General features: G+C 40.5%; 1 protein-coding gene across 1 annotated transcript; it reads left to right on the top strand.

The window, feature by feature from the left end:
• The first annotated feature begins 19,072 nt into the window (after window positions 1-19,072).
• LOC143765619 (keratin, type I cytoskeletal 19-like) lies at window positions 19,073-23,627 on the top strand. The gene is made up of 8 exons (XM_077252463.1): window positions 19,073-19,546; window positions 19,655-19,737; window positions 19,858-20,014; window positions 20,956-21,117; window positions 21,346-21,471; window positions 21,835-22,055; window positions 22,615-22,652; window positions 22,908-23,627. The coding sequence occupies exons 1-8, from the start codon at window positions 19,073-19,075 to the stop codon at window positions 22,931-22,933; spliced, it is 1,287 nt and encodes a 428-aa protein (XP_077108578.1). The 3' UTR covers window positions 22,934-23,627.

The raw sequence follows: 23,627 nt of genomic DNA, 5'->3' as shown, positions 1-23,627 counted from the left end.
TTGGGATTAGTGTTACGTTTGGGATTAGGGTTGGGATTAGGGTTAGGGTTGGGATTAGGGTTAGGGGTGTGTTGGATTTAGGGTTTTGATTAGGGTTATGGTTAGGGTTGAGATTAGGGCTGTTTTGGGGTTAGGGTTGTGATTATCGTTAGGGTTGTGATTAGGATTATGGATCGGGTTGAGATTAGGGTTAGGGCTGTGTTGGGGTTAGGGTTGGAGTTAGAATTGGGGGGTTTCCACTGTTTAGGTACATCAGGGGGTCTCCAAACACGACAGCCAATTTTGCGCTAAAAAAGTCAAGTGGTACTCCCTCCCTTCTGAGGTCTGCCGTGCGCCCAAACAGTGGTTTACCCCCACATATGGGGCATCAGCGTACTCGGGATAAATTGGACAACAACTTTTGGGGTCCAATTTCTCCTGTTACCCTTGTGAAAATAAAAACTTGGGGGCTAAAAATCTTTTTTGTTGGAAAAAAATATATTTTTTTATTTTCACTACTCTGCATTATAAATTTCTGTGAAGCACTTGAGCTTTCAAAGTTCTCACCACATATCTAGATAAGTTCCTTAGGGGGTCTAGTTTCCAAAATTTGGTCACTTGTGGGGGTTTCTACTGTTTAGGTACATTAGGGGTCTGCAAACGCAACATAACGCCCGCAGACAATTCTATCAAAGTCTGCATTGCAAAATGGCGCTCCTTCCCTTCCGAGCTCTGCCGTGCGCCCAAACAGTGGTTTACCCCCACATATGGGGTACCAGCATACTCAGGACAAATTGGACAACAACTTTTGGGGTCCAATTTCTCTTGTTACCCTTGTGAAAATAAAAATTTGGGGGCTAAAAAAATCTTTTTTGTGGGAAAAAAAATATTTTTTATTTTCACTACTCTGCATTATAAACTTCTGTGAAGCACTTGGGCATTCAAAGTTCTCACCACATATCTAGATAAGTTCCTTGGGGGGTCTATTTTCCAAAATGGGGTCACTTGTTGGGGGTTTCTACTTTTTAGGTACATTAGGGGTCTGCAAAGGCAACATAACGCCCGCAGACAATTCTATCAAAGTCTGCATTCCAAAATGGCACTCCTTCCCTTCCGAGCTCTGCCATGCGCCCAAACAGTGGTTTACCCCCACATATGGGGTACCAGCATACTCAGGACAAATTGGACAACAACTTTTGGGGTCCAATTTCTCTTGTTACCCTTGTGAAAATAAAAACTTGGGGGCTAAAATATCTTTATTGTTAAAAAATATATATTTTTTATTTTCACGACTCTGCATTATAAACTTCTGTGATGCACTTGGGCATTCAAAGTTCTCACTACACATCTAGATAAGTTCCATGGGGGGTCTAGTTTCCAAAATGGGGTCACTTTTGGGGGGTTTCTGCTGTTTAGGCACATCAGGGGCTCTCCAAACGCGACATGGCGTCCGATCTCAATTCCAGTCAATTTTGCATTGAAAAGTCAAATGGCGCTCCTTTGCTTCCGAGCTCAGCCATGCGCCCAAACAGTGGTTTACCCCCACATATGGGGTATCTACGTACTCAGGAGAAATTGCACAACAACTTTTGTGGTCTAATTTCTCCTGTTACCCTTGTGAAAATAAGAATTTGTGGGCGAAAAAATAATTTTTGTGAAAACAAATGCGATTTTTTATTTTCACGGCTCTACGTTATAAACTTCTGTGAAGCACTTGGGGGTTCAAAGTGCTCACCACACATCTAGATAAGTTCCTTGGGGGGTCTAGTTTCCAAAATGGTATCACTTGTGGGGTGTTTCCACTGTTTAGGCACATTAGGGGCTCTCCAAACGCGACATGGCGTCCGATCTCAATTCCAGCCAATTCTGCATTGAAACAGTCAAACGGTGCTCCTTCACTTCCAAGCTCTGCGGTGCGCCCAAACAGTGGTTTACCTCCACATATGGGGTATCGGCGTACTCAGGAAAAATTGCACAACAAAATTTGTGGTTAAATTTCTGTTTTTACACTTGTGAAAATTAAAAAAAATGGTTCTGAAGTAAAATGTTTGCAAAAAAAAGTAAAATGTTAATTTTTTTCTTCCACATTGTTTTAGTTCCTGTGAAGTACGTAAAGGGTTAATAAACTTCTTGAATGTGGTTTTGAGCAGCTTGAGGGGTGCAGTTTTTAGAATGGTGTCACACTTGGTTATTTTCTATCATATAGACCCCTCAAAATCACTTCAAAGGTGATGTGGTCCCTAAAAAAAACATGGTGTTGTAAAAATGAGAAATTGCTGGTCAACTTTTAACCCTTATAACTCCCTAACAAAAAAAAAAATTGTTTCCAAAATTGTGCTGATGTAAAGTAGACATGTGAGAAATGTTATTTATTAACTATTTTTTGTGACATATCTCTCTGATTTAAGGGCATAAAAATACAAAGTTTGAAAATTGCAAAATTTTAAAAATTTTCGCCATATTTCCATTTTTTTCATAAATAATCGCAAGTAATATCGAAGAAATGTTACCACTAACTTGAAGTACAACATGTCACGAAAAAACAATCTCAGAATCAGCGGGATCCGATAAAGCGTTCCAGAGTTATAACCTCATAAAGTGACACTGGTCAGAATTGTAAAAATTGGCTCGGTCATTAAGTACCAAATTGGCTCTGTCACTAAGGGGTTAAGGTACGTTCCAAATCTAAACCAATGACAGTCCAAATTTTGTGTTTTCTGACATGTATGTTTTGGGTATTTTCCTTTCTTTCTTTAGCGTAACCACACCATAAATAGAATAGTTTGTAATTTTTTTGGGGTTTCTTTTTCTTACAGATTTCTGGCAACCGGAGAGAGTTTATCATCCCTCCACTTCCAACACCAGCTTGGAATATCCACCCTGTCCGGAATAGTTGCGGACACCTGTCGGGCTTTGTGGAATGTACTCCGGGATGAGTTTATACCCCTACCCACCGTCGACATGTGGTTTGAAATTGTGGAAAAATTCTGGAGTGTGTGTGATTTCCCCAACTGTTTAGGAGCAGTGGATAGAAAGCACATCCGCATTATCAAACCTGCCAGAACAGGATCGGAGTATTTCAACTATAAAAAATATTTTTCTGTTGTGCTCATGGCAATAGCTGATGCGAACTGTCGCTTCATCGCCGTGGACATTGGAGCTTTTGGCCATGGCAACGATTCCCAGACTTTCAAGAACTCGGATATGGGCCGCCGTGTGTATGGCAAAAATTTCAATTTTCCCCCGCCACAACCTCTCCCCAACACTCAAGGTCTACCGATGCCATTTGTTATGTTTGGGGATGAGGCCTTTCAGATGTGTGAAAACCTACCGAAGCCCTATTCCAGTCGGGACTTGAACCACACTAGAAGGATCTTTAACTACAGACTGACCAGGGCCCGAAGAACAGTAGAGTGTACCTTTGACAATCTGGTCTCTAAATGGCGCATTCTTGCATCAGCCATAAATCTAAAAGTGGAAACAATCGATGAGGTGGTCAAAGCCTGTGTGGTTCTGCACAATTATATAATGGCTAAGGAGCAACCCAACATTGAACTGGATGAACCAGTTGCACACCCACTGCCCGATTTCCAGCATCACCCGCTGCGGTCAACTGCAGCAGTTGGTCACATGCGGGACCAATTTCCTGCCTTTTTTGATTCAGATATTGGACGTGTGTCATGGCAGGAGATTGTTGTGTTAATGTCCTGTTGTAATTCGATCTGTACCAGTAATTTTCTGCAATGATAATAATATTTCTGATTGATAAACTTTAGTTTTGGTTGTGTTGACCGTGTCTCCTATGTTTTTCCTCTACAAACCAAGGCTGTCCTAAAACTAGCAGTATTTGGTCTGTATTTAATATCAGTATTTGTAATCCAAAACCTGGAGTGGGTGATAAAGGCAGAGGTGCTAGTTATTATGTTAATGTCATAATTTACCTCTAATTGTTCCACTCCTTGTTTTGGCTTACAAATACTGATATAAAACACTGGCCACATACTGCTAGTGTTTTGGCAGCCATGTTGCTTTATTGGTAAGCTTGTTGACGTCATTGCGTCCTGATTCTGTTCTGCTGTATCCATTGGACACAGACTGAAGAGACAATGACTGTCACACTATCTATACTCATCAAGTCAGGTGTTAGAAATAATGAATTCATGATGCACATATAACAGCTTCATGAATTCACTATTTCTGACACCTGTGCAGGTGAGCATAGATATGCCGTGTGTGATCACCATCGTCCCTTCAATTTGTGTGTAATAGATTATGTACACAGAAGAGAAAATGGAGGTTATACAAGGCAGTTCTCTACTCACCAGGCCAGGTGTCCTAACTAATGACTTTTTTGACACCTGACCTGTTCAGTAGAGTTCTGCACTGTATATCCGCCATTTTCTCTTCTGACTGCAACACTAGTCACAGACAAAGCAGAAAGAAGAGATTATGGAGATAATACAAGTACACATTTTTTGGCCCACCTCATATCTTTATACTAAAGACACACAAAACTGCAGTCTTTTTTTTTTTATAACTACTAGAGATATGATGTGGCCAAAAAATAAAGTGTTTGGCGCATGGTGTGTGTTGCAGGCGGCGGAAGACACAATAAACCAAACATAATTGGGGCAAATCAAGCTTTTTTATTTTTTAACAACCCAAAAATGTATTTAACTGCGCCGGCTTGAGATAGAGTGATGTAAACGGGGGGTGTGAAGCACTGAGGCCTGGCTAACCGTGGACGACGCAGAGGTGGCAGGAGAAGGGGCAATGAAACTAGTAGGGTCTGGAAGTTCGGGGATGGGGCTTGACACATGAGAGGCTTGAGACGCACTGGAAGGGTGAGACAAACCTGACATTACAGACACATTGGGAGGTGAAGGGGGAGGAATACTAAGAGTCCTCTGTTTGTTTTTTTTGGGGGGGGGATTTGGGTTTGCCGGGTTCTGGGAAGCCTTGGTGGGCTCATATGGCGTGGCGTAGTGGTGGGTGACCTGTCAGGGTCCGGTTGCACCATGACAGAGTCCATAGTGCTCGTACAGCGTGCAGCCATGCCAGAGTCCATAGTGCTCGTACAGCGTGCAGCCATGCCAGAGTCCATAGTGCTCGTAGAGCGTGCAGCCATGCCAGAGTCCATAGTGCTCGTAGAACGCTTGTGATATATGCGTTCATATAGACAGCAATGCGTTTTTTTGCCGCAATCCTTGCGCAATCGACCGCATGCGTTTCCAGGTGGCAAATTGACGCCTCTAAAAATTGCTACATGTTGCATTTCCGTGCCAAGCCGCAAACGACGAAACGACGCATGCATCGTCAAACGCGGCAAAACGCGAACAATCAAAAACGCATGCATCCCTAATGTTAAATATAGGAATACACAACGCATGCGGATATTTGCGGAAGAAACGCTGCGGACACAACCGCAAATGTGAAACCAGCCTAAGTCAGTTATCAAACAGCTGTGCATTTCCACTTTCTCATATGCACACTTATACATATGGCCTTACATGTGTTTTCAGAGGGGAGATGGGAATAAGCCATTGACAAACTAGTTCCTCATCTGCTGGCAGAACACAATATTGGGCAATCTAACATGTGAGCCCTTCTTCTGATATCTGCTATCTAGGAGAATAAGGACACCACCATACACATTTGATAACTGATATTAGCTCATGCAATTTTTGGTGGCCTGGGCTGTTTCTCATTTAAAAATTAAAACACTTGCTGACAAATTATTTAAAGGTTTTTTTAGTATATGTCTAAACTAATAAATTGAGCTATTACCCTCCTTGGCTCCAGCACTACATCTCTGCTGCTACTTTGGTCTTGGTTTAGAGGCTGCAGCATGGACCTCAAAGACCACTCATGATGTCATGTGTTATCTGGAACCAGGCGTAAGATGCAGGTTCTTTAAGTTGTCAGGTGCTGTCTCTATAGATTGCATATGTTTCTACATCAGATTAAGATCTTGGTAATTTGAAGGCTATGTCATGTCAACCTTGTGAGATATTTGCCACTTTCCTCAAACTATTTCTAAGCAATTTGACTGCATTATTTTGCTAAAAAAGCTATTGATATTAGTTAATACCATGGCCATGAAGAGCTGTATTCAGATTATACAATGTTCACGAAGGTGGTGTGTGTAAAAGTAACGCCCACATAAATGCCATGTCCCAATGTTCTCGAGCACAACATTGCCCAGGGCATCTCAGCACTGATTCTGTTGCTTTGCCTTTTTCCCATAGTGCATTGTGGTGCCATTTCTTACTCAGCTAAGCAATGAACATCCACTCAGTTGTAATTCCTCAGACCAGATAATCTTTTTCAATTGCTGCATTGCCAGCTTGCATGCACACATGCCCATTGTGGGCACTTTAATTTATAGATGGATTTAACAGTATGGTGACCCCAGTTTCCACATATTCATATGTTTATTTTTTATTTATTTTACTCACTTATATAGTGCTATCATATTACACAGCGCTTTACAGACATTGTCATCTGTGTCCCTGTTTTGGCTCACAAGCTAGATTCCCTTTCAGTGTAGCTTTGGAGGGTGGGACGCGGTTCAGCGGACCTGTAGGAAGCCCACGCAAATACGGGGAGAACATACAACTTATCCTTGGTGGGATTTCAACCCAGAACCCCAGCTCTGCAAGGCTATGTAACCACTAATGCATTGACTTGCCTTGAGTTTAACCTTAGTGTGTAATTATGAGAAAAAATATTTAGATTATGAGCCTAGTAGAGTACACAGAGAGCAGAGGACCCAGCGTAGAAACACTATGTAATTCTGAAGGAATTGACATGCTGCAGATTTCAAAAACGATGCAAGTGCTCAAATGAATGAGATATCTGAAATCTCATAGCTTTTGCTGGTATTAGAAAATATGGCTTCTTTTCTTCAGAAAAAATGCAGCAAAAACCAACACATATGAACATAGCCTTAGTCAGTGAATTATAGTAGTAGGGAACTGTTTCCTGCTTTTAGGTGGCCTTGGGTGCTTATATCTAGTGAGCACTTGTCAACCTGCACAGGTAGCGCATATGGTATGGCCACCTATGGGTGTGGGCAGACATTGATGAATCTGCTCCATCCTGCATGTCCACATGGATAGTCCTTCTCTGAACCCTGCTTATACAGGTATTATACAGATGATCAGGTTTTAAATACATCAGATAGGGATTCTATACATTAGTTAGGACTGCTCTATAAGGGTATACCTTGACGATTTGGTGGAGCAGCTTAGTATACATTTTTTTGCAAAAAAACGTATCAACTAAATACCCTGTTTTCTTTACATCTTTTGACTAGCACTTGCTGATTACTGTGATTTTTTTTTTTTTACAACAGAGTATTTTTGACCTCACTGTGCTCTTTTGTGTCTTCATTGATGAATCATTGCATCTTTGGCATATCATGACTGTAATACCAGTTGACATGGTTGGCATGCCCTTTGTGTTTCTAGTTATTCTTCAGCCATCACATGTTGAGCTCCTTTTCAATTGCCACCATGGTGACTACTGTTGCTGCAAAATTTGCCAATATGGTTTTCTTTAGCTTTCGTCAAAACTGTTCGATTTCCTTTGGTCCAGAAAATACGTGTATTTCAGATGTATTGTTCTTCTTAAAAATGTTCATGCTTACAGTTTTATGGTTCCTTACTAAAGAGTTACGCTAATAAAACAAATGTATAACACTCATAGTTTTATACAGTGTCATATTGATAGGGTGTGGTGAATAGTCTGTAAGATCTTTCGAATTGTGGAGTATAAGATCTAATAAATACTATAAATCATTATATGCTTCATTACATTTTCACAGACAGATGCCAAATAAGCTGACGAGGACGCTGATGCGTATAAAAATATATAAAGTGGCATATAATAGCTTCATTAGATTGACTTCTTTCATAAAAGATCCTAAACAAAGAAGAGTAGTAAAGTTTACTTCACAAATTCACAAAAGTTTACACTTTTTGACTAGGATTCATCAATAAGCACTAGGATTCTGGCATTAAACTGTTTGACATATCACAAAAATTATTGAAACTAATAGTTTCAAAAAATTTTTGCAACTTTTGCCAGCTCTGGCCCAATCAGCCAACGTTTTGGAAAAATGGGCGGAGCTTATCGATGAAAGGGTATTTGCCCAACATGACCTACAAATGGAATACATTGTTTGCAGCCACTCTCGGCAGCTGACAGATGAACCAAGTTGATTAAGAGGTGCTCTTTTACTAAATTTGTTGCTTCTTGCTCCAGCAAATTTTTCATGAAAACTTAAGGCCCCTATACACATTAGACTAATATCGAGCAAATGCTCCGATATTGACATGTTTAGCCAACACTCTGATGTGTATGGGGGCCTGGCACAACTGCTCTCTGACTGAAATGTCGGTTGGGATGCCGATTTGGGGCTGTTGATCGCTTTGCTCTCCCGGAGATAAGATATCATCAAAAATGTCTGGCAATGTCAATTGAAATTAGAAAGTTAACCGCAGAACTCTAAAAGGACTTCCAGGAACTAGGTCACCATACCCACACAGATGCAGCGTCCCAATCTCCAAGAAGCTCACTTGGATAAACTAAACATGAGCAGAATAGAAGAACAGTGTTCAAGCTTGAGTGAAGTAAAAAAATATTTTTTATTCTGCCAAATGCAGTGCAACATTTGCTTAACAAAGACTGGTATTGTCGAAACGTTGAACTGTATTGGATAGAATAAAAAAGATTTTTTACTTCACTCAAGTTTGGATGCTGTCCTTCTATTCTTCTGATGCCTGGCAATATCTTCCTCATAGAGAATGAAAGAGAACTTGGCTAAATGAGCACTCATGTGTATGGCAGAGCCAGCCAAGATTCCTGTAAGGCAGAGCTTAACTTGTCCAACAGCCATCTAATAGGTATGGCCACTTGGCCAGCTTTAGACTCTTTACTTCAAGATTGTTAAGATAAAACATGATCCACAGTGTCTAATGACGTAACTAGAATCCTATATTCCCCAATACAATATCTGTACCTGGGCCCCCCTGCATGTTGGTCAGATATATGGGCCCTTGTAGCATACTAAATCCTATAAGGTCATATGTGTTGCCCCCCCATTAAGCAGTAATGTCCCCCATATGTGTCCAATACTGCCATATACTTATTCCCCATCCTGGGCCCATCCTAGTAAATATGTTCCCTATCCTGGTATATATGTCCCTCATCCTGGGCCCTTCCTAGTACATATATATCTCCCCATCTTGATATATATGTCCCCCATTCTGGGCCCATCCTCATGTATAAGTCCCCCATCCTGCATCCCATCCTCTCCTGTAGCCGGCAGCTAAATTCAGCATGCAAGTGCAGCACCCCAGAGTCCTGGTCGTTGCAGTATTGTCGCTCTTCCACCAGGGGGAGTGATGGTACGTCTGATGGTACTAAAGGAGTTTACCTGACCAGGTATCACAGTCACACAATACACTTCACACTCCGGCCACCAGGGGGAGCAAAAGGTTCTATCTATTAGGCCACTCCTCACACTCGGGTAAAACTGGGGGTTGGATAGGGAGAGTCGAGAAAGCACCTGGGTGAGACCCAGAGAAGACCTGTCAGGCAGACAGGGAGAGAAAAGGAGCAACATCTGAGCTGCAGACAGAGGTCCCTGTCAGGGGTGGGATCCTGACAGAGACATAGCAAGAGATAGAACGTTACGGAGCTGCGCCTGCACCTCATTGCGGCAGCATCCCAAGAAAGGACAAGAAGCGCAGTATATTGTGGAGAAGTGAGAAACGAGATCACAGCACAAGGAGATAATACCAGGAGGAGTCTTGCCTTAAGACCGGCAACATCCTTCTGAGGCGCGTAGCCGGTGGCCGGAACACCGTGGGAGTAATTGGCTCTATGCATTACTTCAAAACACGGCAGGACAGTTAATTCCAAGTTGGCTGCCTGACCTTTAACCTAATGAAGACAACGGAGGCAAATTGTGGGAGAGGGGCGTCTCTAGGGTCCCTATAAAATAGCTCCAGGCCTACCCCATCATACGGGTTGTCCTAGCCATACCATCTGGGGGACGGAGAGAGAACATCAGAAATATACACGAGAGTTGTGAGGACTATCCCATGGTGCATACTTCACCTGTGGGAAGGTATAACATCTAGCTGCCATTCCATCACCCCAGCGGACCCCTAGCTGCGTCGGTTACCCTGACCGAACACCACAGGTGGCGTCACGAACACTTGACAAACTACACCTTTAATTGGGTGCCCCTTAGCAGGGTCACGGACCGGGTCGGGCCACCGTGACATCCCCAGAACCGAGACAGAGGGACCCGGTACCAAGTACCCCACTGCCCTGCGCCTGGAGGCGATCCACAAGCAACTGGCAGCTCTGACATCAGTGGCATGCCCCACCTGTAACTTGAACACCGCCATCAGCTGCTGGCCTTTGATTGGCTGAATCTTGTATTTGGCAACCTCGCGATTGTTATGGCCCTGACGGTATCAGTTGTGGGGATTCATGCTCAGCAGTAGGCAGCATTCACACAGGCACTGGATTTTAAATCAAAGCCATATGACATTTAACTAGTGTTGAGCAAGTATGCTCGTTACTCGAGTTTCTCCGAGCATGCTCGGGTGGTCTCCGGGTATTTCGGCATGCTGGGAGATTTAGTTTTTGTCGACGCAGCTGCATGATTTGCAGCTGCTAGACAGCTTGAATACATGTGGGGAATCCCTAATAAACAGGCAATCCCCACATGTATTCAAGCTGTCTAGCAGCCACAAACGCAGCTGTGTCGACGAAAACTAAATCTCCGAGCATGCCAAAATACTTGGCGACAATCCAAGCATGCTCGGAGAAACTCGAGTAACGAATAACGAGCATACTTGCTCATCACTACATTTAACCCCTTAACAAATGCCAATACACATTTTAATGGCGGCAGTTAAGGGGCCTTATTCCTCAGCACTGCTTTTTAACGGCGCTGAGAAATAAGTGTATAGTGCATCCCTGCTTCGGAAAATCTGCGGGGTCTCAGCTATCAGAGAACATGATTCGGGTTGGATGTTACCGTCCCCCGTCACGTGATTGCCGTTATTCACTAAATAATGGTAATATAGAAAAAAAAATGTCTGATTTTCCATTCATTTATCTCTCCTCTGGTATGATCCAGAATACCAGACACAGAGAAATGGGGTTCCCTGAGCCCACCGGTATCTCCTTCATACCCTGATCCTCCTGTTCCATCCCCCGGCCCTCCATGTCATCTTCCCGGTAGAAAATGGTGGGCGCATGCGCAGTGCACCCGCTGACATGTCACAGCCGGTATCTGGCAACAATAGGATATTTTTCCTATTGGTTAATTTTGATCACTGTGATAGACCCCAGTGATCAAAATTAAAAAAAAATTAATCAAACCCCCCTTTGTCACCTCCTTAGATAGAAATAAAATTAAATAATTGTTTTTTATTTTTTTCAATTCTTTGCAGTTAGGATTAGGGTCGAGGTTATGGTTGGGGCTGGGGTTAGAACCTGTCTTAACACACTATGTATCAGTTAGCTAACTTTGTGCCATAAATGTGCTCTTGGGCAATATTAGCATATTTTTGGCCCCCTACGTAACACATTGGCTCATGTCCTCACGATAAACCACACCATTTGAAGACACACCCCTGATTATACAAGTAATAAAATGTGTGTAAAACATCATAAATATGATGCAAATCACGAAAGACATTTTTTATAAAAATTACTCAAGAATGCTGTTACATTTATTATAGCTTTATAAATATGCTCTACTGTCTCTAAGAAGTCATGAAATCTGGCACAGAAATGTAAAACAAAAAAGAAAAACATTCACCTTGCACTGATGTCCATGGTTGACCTGGGTTTTTGCCATCCCAATATTTCTTTAGAAATTTAGCATGAAACAGGTAATTCACCCAAACGGAATCCCATAAACTGTGATCACTGAAGATAGTCATGTGGCTGTCACACAGTTACAAAGAGAAATTGCTAAAGTTTTGACATTTATAGAGCCCGGGTTCTTTGCTAAATGATGTAATGACTGCAGCTAGTGACAATCTTATACAAGTCTAATAAAGTCAATGTTAATCAATAACATCTGACTAATATGGGTGTATGCTCCTTTTTTATAGCAATTAAGGTTCTAACTTAGAGGTTGAGCCATCCAAAACAGACTTATTGATAGAAATTCTGAAAAACTTGTATAAAAGGGACCAGCTTTTCTCCAATAACTTGGCTGATGAGTTCTATACTGACATTCTTCACATTAGCTTTTGTTACTATGTAGATCTTTTGCAAACTCTATTTAGGTGGCAAATATTTATGTGGTCAAAAATTTTACACAAAAATTTTCCAATAGCCAATTTCATTGAAGACTAACTCATTAAGCATTAAATAAAAAATGAAAATAAAGGCAACAAGCAAGTTCTTGGACTTGGCTAAATGTGTTTTCGGCAAGTACATACAATGCCTTCTTGTAATTTAAGCTACCGAAATTAAAAATATTTAACCTATCATGTCACTGTCTTGTGTTCTCACTGGCCTCACAAGGGTGTACCATTTCCAATCTCTCCTATTCTGCAGGAAAAATGGTCATTACTGAGTGGGCAACTGTTGAGATACCTATAGACCATTGGTACACAACCTTTCGGACCTTGAGAGCCACATTCAGTTCTCATAGAGCGTTGTGAGTACCATCCAGTTCTTTTCCCCTCACATTGGTGGCAACCAAATTCCCCATTACGGTATGATAATCAAAGCTTTTCCACAGAAATCACCACAAAGCAGTATATCTAGACCCAGGGGTTCCCACAATACCCCCATTCAGTATTCTTCCATCAAGCACTTCCAACACACTGTCCACAAAAAAACGGAAATTTGGCGAAAATTTAGAAAATTTCGCAATTTTCCAACTTTGAATTTTTATGCAATTAAATCACAGAGATATGTCACACAAAATACTTAATAAGTAACATTTTCCACATGTCTACTTTACATCAGCACAATTTTGGAACCTACATTTTTTTTTGTTAGGGAGTTATAAGGGTTAAAAGTTGACCAGCAATTTCTCATTTTTACACCACCATTTTTTTTTAGGGACCACATCTCATTTGAAGTTATTTTGAGGGGTCTATATGATAGAAAATAACCAAGTGTGACACCATTCTAAAAACTGCACCCCTCAAGGTGCTCAAAACCACATTCAAGAAGTTTATTAACCCTTCAGGTGTTTCACAGGAATTTTTGGAATGTTTAAATAAAAATGAACATTTAACTTTTTTCACAAAAAATTTACTTCAGCTCCAATTTGTTTTATTTTACCAAGGGTAACAGGAGAAAATGGACCCCAAAAGTTGTTGTACAATTTGTCCTGAGTATGCCAATACCCAATATGTGGGGGTAAACAACTGTTTGGGCGCATGGCAGAGCTCGGAAGCGAAGGAGCGCCATTTGACTTTTCAATGCAAAATTGACTGGAATTGAGATGGGACGCCATGTTGTGTTTGGAGAGCCCCTGATGTGCCTAAACATTGAAACCCCCCACAAGTGACACCATTTTTGAAAGTAGACCCCCTAAGGAACTTATCTAGATGTGTGGTGAGCACTTTGACCCATTAAGTGATTCACAGAAGTTTATAATGCAGAACCGTAAAAATAAAAAATCATATTTTTTAACAAAAATGATTTGTCACCCCCAATTTTTTATTTTCCCAAGGGTAAGAGAAGAAATTGGACCCCCAAAGTTGTTGTGTAAACCACTGTTTGGGCGCATGGGAGAGCTCGGAAGGGAAGGAGCGCCGTTTGACTTTTCAATGCAAAATTAACATGGGACGCCATGTTGAGTTTGGAGAGCCACTGATGTGCTCTCTCGGAATGCTGTGTTGATTACAAACTAGGAGGATTAGGCAAGCTGTAATTCTCACTGAATATTTTCCATGGGCTGGACAACCCCTTTAAGGTTTTTACCAAGTGGTACTTGACTATTGCCATTGTGCAAGGTAGTTTCAGGGTCCTCTTTGATTTGCCTTTAAGGGTGCACAGTGTCAGGTTATATGATTCACATTTTTTTTAGTTATGAGACATCTGTCTTGGTACATGATCAATGAGAAATTTTCAGCTATTTTACAAAATACATTGGATAGGTTCCAAGTAAGGCTACTTTCACACTTCTGACATTTGGCCAACGTCGCAATGCATCGTTTTGGAGAAGAAACGCATCCTGCAAAGTTGCCCGCAGGATGCATTTTTTCTCCACAGACTTGCATTAGTGGCGCATTGCGACGTATGGCCATACATTGCATGCGTCATCTACTGGATGCGTTGGGTTTTGGCGGACTGTCGTCTCGGAAAAATGTTTAAGGGAACGTTTTTCCATACGTCGCATCCAGTGTTTCACACTGCGCATGCCCAGCAGGAAATATCGCGCTCACGATCTTTCCTGCTCGGCAACGCAGACGGAAATGTAAAAGCAAACAAATCCATTTGTACGTCACGCAGACGCTTCGTGACGGCCCCGTACCAACGGAAGTGTGAAAGAAGCCTAATCTGGTCCCCTTGAGATGATTATGTCACATACACTCCCTTTGCCAGGTCTTTTATTGTGAGCACTGAGCTACACTCCTAATCTGTCCCTTTCTTTCCCATTTCCTCTCTAACGAATATATGAATATTAGCATGCATATACTATGAGTGACATCTAGTCAGCGTGAATCCACAAAACATTTTAACTATTATATGGTGTGTCCCATCACTTTTTTTTACTGTTCCGGACTTTATGAGATGTGCTTTTGCTTGTTCTTAGGCCAAGTTTCTGAACAGTCAACATTATTAATGAGCTGATTTGATGTTTATATTGTTTTGTTATAAATACCAATAAAATCTTTTTTTTTTAAGAAAAACTCAACCAAATTATACAAACTATGTCCCATTAGTCATTCTTATGTCTGCCATCGTCCTCCAGTTGAGCAATTCAGTTTTAAACTCCACAATGTTTTTTTTTAATTAGAATCACCATCCAACAAGTATAAGTCTGTAGGGGAGATATCTAGCCACATTTCAATCAAACACACCCCAAAAGGTCTCAGTAGTGCTAAACATCACTCTCAAGTTGTTAGATGAAAAAAAACTCAACCTGAAGAATGCCAGACATGAAAGTATGGAATCAAGTATCCTTCAATTTTCTTTAAAAGGGTGTCCACAGCTTTATCATTGATGGTCTATCCAAGCATAGGTCTTCCATGTCTGATCAGTAGGGGTGCAACACCCAGCACTCCCTGAAAAACCATCTGTTCTTGGTGTTAACGTCAGCCGGAACTAACCAGTTATAGCACTGCACAGTGCAGCGCCGTCTGCTGTTTAGTTTCCGAGACCGGGTGTTGCACATCCACCCCTATTGGTTTGAATAGGGGGCGGATGTGCCATACCCGACTGTGGGCACTATCAGTAGACGAAGCAGCTTTGTAACTGAGAAGTTCCTGCTGCCAACACTGAGAACAGCTGTTCGGCAGGGGTAAGGGGTGTAGCATTCCATCAATCGGACATCGACAACCTATCCCAAAAATAGGTCGTCAATGTTAAAGTAGTAGACAACCTCTTTAACTACACCTGCATCCTCTGTCCCAAGCTAGGTCACTCAGGGAACTATTTCTTACTAGAGCACTAAATCAGAAAGGTCATGCTTTTTAAATGAGATTGCATAAATGGAAATAATTCCATCCACAGAAAATAAAGATCCTGGTATGGATTGTACACCTCTGCTGAACTAAATGTCCTATATCAGCACTTAGGATTTTAATAGATGAACAACTCCTCAGAATACCTCCACATTCTGGAACACAAAACTTCTGATACTAAGTCAAGATTCTTGGCCATCCAGATTGTATACATGAGTTGCCCAATACACAAACCACAGACCACAGGACATCTGCAAAATAAAAAAGAACACTTCATTTCAAAGCTCAAGGTGAGCATAACCCAAAGAAGACGATTTCCATTTAGTTATATGCTGGATCTAGGATTTGAGCTACTCTTCTCTGGCTGCTTCAGTAGCTGACCCAATATGGAAAAAATGTGTTCTTAATTACCCAGCTGAAATCCCCAGTGCTTACAATAAAAAGACACAAGGTTCAGCAATAAACATTCAAAAAAGGTAAAGGATCCAGCTTCCAGTATATATAAACCTAAAATTGTATTTATTCTATTAAAAAAGCTAAAAAAATATACAAATTTTGTGAAAAGTTGAAGTGAATACCCTTAATGAAAAAAAACAACGTGTTTTGAACACTGCAGCTTTCTTAGTCCTGGTAGCATTTGGTTTATTTGAACTCACAGCAATAAATGTTACATATTCTGAAAGGTTTCCTAAGCCCTATTTCAGTATACTTTTAGTATCCAATGAAAAAAAAATAACCTGACCCTTTAAAGGGAACCTGTCACCTGAATTTGGCGGGACCAGTTTTTGGGTCATATGGGTGGGGTTTTCGGGTGTTTGATTCACCCTTTCCTTACCCGCTGGCTGCATGCTGGCCGCAATATTGGATTGAAGTTCATTCTCTGTCCTCCGGAGTACACGACAGCGCATGGCAAATTCAGGTGACAGGTTCCCTTTAAGTTCCTGTTGTTTCAGGGATAACCATGGGTATAATGCTACAATGGTCAAACTCTGACCTTAACTTTTGGATTGTATCTAATGGACACGCAAAAAGGTCATTGATCAGCTGTAACATCACCAATTGAGATTAGTGAATCTTGTATCATCACCTGTGTATAGATGTGTCACCTGTCATTGTAATCCTGCCTCCAAGCAAGAAATAGTCTATTCTTATCGCTAATATGAAGCTGTCTTGCCCTAAGTAATGATCTCTATTCCTTGCCATTGCTATTTCAGATGGCCTTTTTGGGTCACCGAAATTCATACCAGTGACGCCAAATGTTCTTAATCAGCTCCTTCGGGTGTGGGGGCACGACAATCACTCCTGTCGATGAGAATGACACTGTTCCCAGAGAGTGACATGACTTGTTGTCATCAATATCACAGTGTGCGCTCTGATGAAATAGTAAAAGCTGCAGCTGAAAAGCAGCATTGCCTGTAAGTTTTGCCACTTTCTGGGAACAGCGAAGCCAACATTTTACTATAGAATGTGAGTTTGGACTGTTTTTATTTTATTTGCTGTCCTGAATTGAATAAACTTGGGTTGTCCAGCAGTAGACATCCCCTTTTAGAATGGCTTACAAAATGCCTATCTTAATGAATTGGGCAATAAATATTGTAGCAATGGTGAGAATGGAAAAGAAGAAGAAAGGTTGTTTACGCAGTGTACAACTCTCACGTTATCTGTGCAGAAACAGACTCCTGTCCTTTAATGAATTGTCCTAAAGCTCAATTATTATTATTATTATTGTTTATTATTATAGCATTATTTATTCCATGGCGCTTTAGATGTAAGGAGGGGTATACATAATAAAAACAAGTACAATAATCTTAAACAATACAAGTCACGACTGGTACAGTAGGAGAGAGGACCCTGCCCACAAGGGCTCGCAATCTACAAGGGATGGGTGAGGATACAGTAGGTGAGGGTAGAGCTGGTCATGCAATGGCTTGGTCGATTGGTGGTTACTGCGGGTTGTAGGCTTGTCGGAAAAGGTAGGTCCTCAGGTTCTTTTTGAAGGTTTCGACGGTAGGCGAGAGTCTGATATGTTGTAGTAGAGAGTTCCAGAGTAGGGGTGATGCACGAGAGAAATCTTGTATGCAATTGTGGGATGAGGAGACAAGAAGGGAGTAGAGAAGGAAATCTTGTGAGGATCGGAGGTTGCGTGCAGGTAACTACCGGGAGACGAGGTGACAGATGTATGGATCAATTACAACAACAATGGGGAACACATCCAAGAAAGTGAAGTTTCTTCAGAGACCTTCCGAAAGCAAGTTTCAGACTAAGAACTGGCATGCAACTCCTTTCCAAGGATTGCTTCTAAAATTATGGAATCCAGTGTTTGAAAGCATGAACCCCACAGTTGAGCACTTCCTTAACAAATGTGACCATTGTATCTGTTAAGATTATCCCTCCAACTCTACATGTCTACTATAAGTGGAGTGCTATACTAAATTAGAACAGAGCCACATATATGTCCAAATCTGGACAGAAACAACTCCCATGTAATATATCAACATACGGAAAAAGGAGTCCAACCGCTGTCACTTATAGTTTTGATAAAAGGTAAATGTTTATTTTGATAACAACAAATTTTTAGGCTATCAAGCCTGGCTTACACAAAAAATAATAAAATCACAGTAATACAAAGGTACGGGTAACAAACTACCCCACATATCACCAAAATTATACAGCTAAAGGTTGCAGGTTCACTATTTTAGTAAGAGCATTAATCATGGTATAGTTAAATGATAGCACTCTCAACCATGTAAAGGACTCATTCAGAGTAACCATAAACAAACAGTCAATGACTGCACCTTACCCATGTGAGCCGTGGTGAATATGTGGAGTATGGCAGCCCCTACACGTGTTTCGCGTAGGCTTCTTCCAGGGGCCGTACTGTGTGTGTCCAACAGGTTAGTCATTGACTGTTTGTTTATGGTTACTTTTTCCGTATGTTGATATAAGTGGAGTGCTCAAGCAAATGTGGGGGTCCAGTCTCTTCATTGCCTTTATTCAAAGTGGAGATTACTACTGTACTGAAGGGTCTATTGGGCTAGTACCTTATGTACAGTATATGAATATGCTTGTGTTCAATTTTATCTTTTCTCATTGTTCAGCTACAATAAACTTAATTTAATGTCTATGAATTGCTCAAGCACAACAGTGACTCTCATTTAAGGTGTTTGCAATGTCCTGTAATTTTTAAGTTAATAAGCTTCTCCAACTCAGAACCACATTGCTCATTAATCCCTAACCTGAATTTCTTTGTTGATAAAGCTTCTTTAGATTTGCCACACCATGATGAATCAAGAGAAGCCCAATAAATGACGACATTTAATGATTTCTTCTACATATAAAAGCCTCACAGAGAAAAGGAGCTGTATCCATTGCCTGAGTCCATTCTAGAACAGCCTGAAATAATCATGAGCCACGGGATCAGCCATTCCTCCTCCAGATCTCTCATGGGGATCTGCCATTATCCTAAAGCTTCTTCACACCATGGAGGCATCCATAAGATCCACCAGAAGAGTTCCTCCATTTCTCATTATGGTGGTCACTGCAAAGTTCCCGTTGCTCATGGAAGCCCAAAACTCACATTTTCTGTCCATTCGCCATCAGGTCACCACAATCATAACACCCACAGTCATGGGAGCCATATCAAAAGCTCAGGAAGTCATCATGGATGGAAACACTCTGGTTTTCTTGATATTAATGAGAAGGAAACCTTACAACACCTCAACAGTAGATTATCATCTTATTTGGAAAAGGTGCGCTCCCTAGAACAAGAGAATGCTCAACTGGAAAGGAAAATTTGTGAATGGTATGCAAGCAATGCGCCCAGCTCTTTGCCTGACTCCAGCAACTACTTTGGGACCATCAGGGAGCTTCAGAATCAGGTATGATTACAATGAAGTCACTCATATGTCATTCATATGTATACTATTCTTGATATAAAATGTAAGCTATTGTATAGTATATCAATCATTTATCTATATTCATTGAAGGTTTCCTCAGCCACTGTGGAGAATGCCAGGATTATATTACAGATAGACAACGCACAGTTGGCAGCAGATGACTTTAGAAACAAGTAAGTATTGCGGTTGTGTCATAATTAAAACCAAATTAATCACATTTCTTATAACAGTAGAACTCCATATTATAACGGTATTAAATATATTTATCGCTTTATTCTTTATGTCTACAAAAGGTATGAAATGGAACGCAACTTGAGGTGCAATGTTGAGGCAGATGTTGCAGAGCTTCAAAGAGCTCTGGAGGAGCTGAACATGCAAAGAAGAAATTTGGAATCAGAAGTTCAGTGCCTCCAAGAAGAACTTACTCAACTTAAGAGCAGACAAGATGAGGTAATTGTGGCAATAAGTTATCAATCTATTGTCCTGTCAATAATCAGTAGTGTTTAGCTAGATTTTAGGGATTAATGATCTCAGATATTAAACATGCATGGTCATACTGGTGAAGAGGGAAATAAGGAAGTCACAGGCTGACAAATTTGGTGAACTAATGAAGAGACATGTTGAAATTCAATATAGAAAATCATTACTTTCTCCAATGTTAGACTGCGAAAGAGTCAGACTTCCCTGACAGGGTAAAGTGATAGTTTGACCAAAAGGTCCAAGCCACAAATGTTACAGAGATTTGTGAGAATCTTCTAACACCAATACAGCTTGTGAGTCCACTCAAATTGTGGGACATTTTTGTCATCGTAGCCTGACTAGTCATCTACATAAGAGATTATTTTAAGCCGCCATCACTAGGGACTGAATCATGAAATAACTATTAAGAGGGCATATTATTGGAATCTCATATATATTTTAGAACAGCATTTCTAAATCAAGTAGCTTCTACTCAAGTAATTAAAAGAATTCCCCTAAAGATATGGTCATACACTTTCCTGCAAATTATTAGCTTAGTTCATCCATCTTGTAACAGCCCTTACCGTCCTACAAATATTTGGTGGATCAATTGCACATATAATTGCTACAGTTCAAAGAATTATCTTATCTACTGGACCAATTATCGATTCCAATTATTATTATGTCTACTATACTTTAGGTTGAGCTCACATGTCTATGTTACATAGTTTATTTCCGAATCGCAGAGCTTGGAGCGATTGTGGGTCTCTTGCCCTTAACTAACACTCTCGTAGTCATAGACTGTGTGAGACTGTTAGTTCAAGTCAGGAGAATTGGGAACATCCATGTCATTGCGGTTTATATACAGACCTTAAAATATGGATGTGTGAATTCAGCCTATCTTACCAAAATAGGCAATTTTTTAATTCAAGGAGATCAATTCTTTACAATCACAACTGGGAGCCAGAGTCAATGTGGAACTTAATGCTGCTCCAGCTGTAGATCTGAACAGAGCCCTATCTGGAGTTAGAGAAGAATATGAAAACCTGATGGAGCGAAATTTAAGGGAGGTGGAGAGCATTTTCCTAAACAGAGTAAGTATAATTCATTCTAAATATCAATGGTGTAGTGACAGGGGCAGAAGGGGTTGCAAAAGCGGTGCCAGTCTATAGATACCATGTAGTGTGATGTCATCCCAAAATGTATTTAGCAAACACTGGTGATCCCTAGGATAGCTACTGACTAAGGTCTAAATTATAATTTAGAAGTGCTGCTTAACCTCAGAAGTAAATGAACCCTTACCTCTCTTATTTTCTTTGCAGACGGCAGAGCTGAACCAAGAGATGTCTTCAGGGGCAGCACAACCTCAGTCTGTAAATAGTGAACTCATCGACCTGAAGCGCTCTGTACAGACCTTGGAAATTGAACTGGAAAGCCAACTCAGCTTGGTATGACCATAGATGGGATCAGCATTAGCTAGGCATGTGCATGGTCTTAAGGGGGGCAGACATTTTATTCAATCATACAGAATTACATGCCAGCTATTCAAATGAGGCACTGGTCAATTAAGAAGTGACCAAGCAAAATATCTTGACTTGGACTCTTGCTGAAAAAGGGGTTTGCCATTTACTGTATGTCATCCTTAGGCCATAATAAACCATAGGGAAAGGGATTGTTGCAAGAAGTCAAACCATTTGAGAAGGATCGAAGACTCATTTACATGAATGTGAACATCTTCATGCTTATTGTTTGTTAAGTCTTTCGTGAGTTTGTAGTTTGCAATTTATAGAGTAATTTTCCTCTCATTTTAGAAATCAGCTCTAGAGTCCACGTTAAAAGAAACGGAAACAGCGTTTAGTTCCCAGCTTGCCCAGTTACAAGGGATGATTAATAACATTGAAAGTCAACTAGCCAAGATTCGATCTGACTTAGAACGTCAAAATCATGAATACCAACTTCTCATGAATCAAAAGACTCACCTGGAAATGGAGATTGCCACCTACAAACGTCTCCTAGATGGTCATGACATCAAGTAAGCACAGTACTGGCATCACTGAACATTTGGTATAAGTTACCTACAGATGTTACACAATTACTACTTTCAGGATGATCAGACAGCCATCCTGTAATTTTGCAACACTTGGAGAGTACGAGTTTGGAGACCACTGTTTCTATACAGTAGTGTCTTCATTGCATATCTTTAAGGACAATCTGTTAGAGAACTTAATATCTCAATTATTTTTATACATTACTACATTTCTTTAATTAGCATAAATATAGGCAAATTTCCAATTGGCTTGCTCTTTCTATCTGATTTCATTCTTCAGCTGTGAGAGCTTTCATCTTACAATGTGTACAGCTTTCTTGCAAGGAGCCCAGTAGTTAGATTCCAGGAGTGAAGTTGACTCCTGAGATACCAGTCAGCTATCTCCAGAAAGCTATTGAGGGTGTATGTACATCCTTAACCTGGGTTTCATCTAGTCAAGCCTATAGGCTTCATGACTGTACCAAAAGTATTCATATAAGCCTCTATATAATTTGTTTGTAGTTTATGTATTAGTAATGTCTAAATGTTTTTACTCTTTATTTAGGGCTCCAGCTCACATTCACAGTTCATGGCATAAAGAGGGTAAGTTATGATCTACATAGTAATGGAATATATACTGTAGATATGTAGGTAGGTTACAAAGAAAATGTAAATTGTCTCCATTATTCTCATATACTCATATAGCAGTATTGAAAAAGAATTGTACATGTCTAAGACCTCATCGCATTTGCTATGTATTTTTTAATCAACTCCTTTAAGCAACAGTTTTTCTAATAAGTAGCACATTGCTTGCTAGTTACATACATACAATGATTTTGTGTTTTCTTCTTTCTCTAGCATCTTATCACAGCAGCAAGTGTTAGAAGCTTTTGGAAAGACTGAAGATAAAATGCACACCATTATCTTCTGTAAAGAATATGGCTTTGAACCTAGCTTCTAATTTCTGTTTTCTACCTATTCTGTTGGCACCATGCACGTTATGAATCCACATGAGATAAAACCTACAAAGTTTTGTAAAATTCCAAAATGTAAAATTCTTCCTGCAGCCACCATTGGGGGGAACTATACAGGTTTATTATTTTACCTACAGTATGCAGAAAGCTCCCTAGCTCCCTGTAGTGGTATCTGCAAGAAGCCTGCTTTATATCATCCAATTCTGTAATTATGCAGTGGATTTGTGGTTCGCTATCACAAAAGACAACTTTCAATAACTCTTAAGAGTAGGCCGTTTATTGTATGATAAAACCAATATACTTTAGCAAATTATTGGAAAATAATTCTAAATGGAAAAAAGGAGAATTCTGTAGATTTGAGGATAGCTTAAAATACTGAGACAATGTCTCAAGCAGTATTAATGGACTTTACACATATTGACTCATAGGATTGGACTGAATATTCCTAATGATTTCTCAGAATCTTAAAATGGTTAGCTACTTCATAGCATACATAGACAGAATAGTAATATGTACCGTACGTAACCATAGAGTATGTATATTGATGGATTTGAGCCGTATGGTCATTTTAGCTTTTTTCTTTCTCTACTGGATGCTTTTGGTT

The sequence above is a fragment of the Ranitomeya variabilis genome, chromosome 4, assembly GCF_051348905.1.
Source record: "Ranitomeya variabilis isolate aRanVar5 chromosome 4, aRanVar5.hap1, whole genome shotgun sequence".
In the NCBI taxonomy this organism is placed as follows: Eukaryota; Metazoa; Chordata; class Amphibia; order Anura; family Dendrobatidae; genus Ranitomeya; species Ranitomeya variabilis.
The sequence above is the reverse complement of the archived record's forward strand: the minus strand, read 5'-3'. Positions and strand labels throughout refer to the sequence as shown.

Bases quoted from the DNA above. Each gene is read 5' to 3' on its own strand.
- LOC143765619 (XM_077252463.1), top strand. From the start codon at position 19,073: ATGAGCCACGGGATCAGCCATTCCTCCTCCAGATCTCTCATGGGGATC. The intron at 19,547-19,654 runs GTATGATTACAA...TATTCATTGAAG, and splicing joins TCAGGGAGCTTCAGAATCAG to GTTTCCTCAGCCACTGTGGA. The intron at 22,653-22,907 runs GTAAGTTATGAT...TTCTTTCTCTAG, and splicing joins CAGTTCATGGCATAAAGAGG to CATCTTATCACAGCAGCAAG.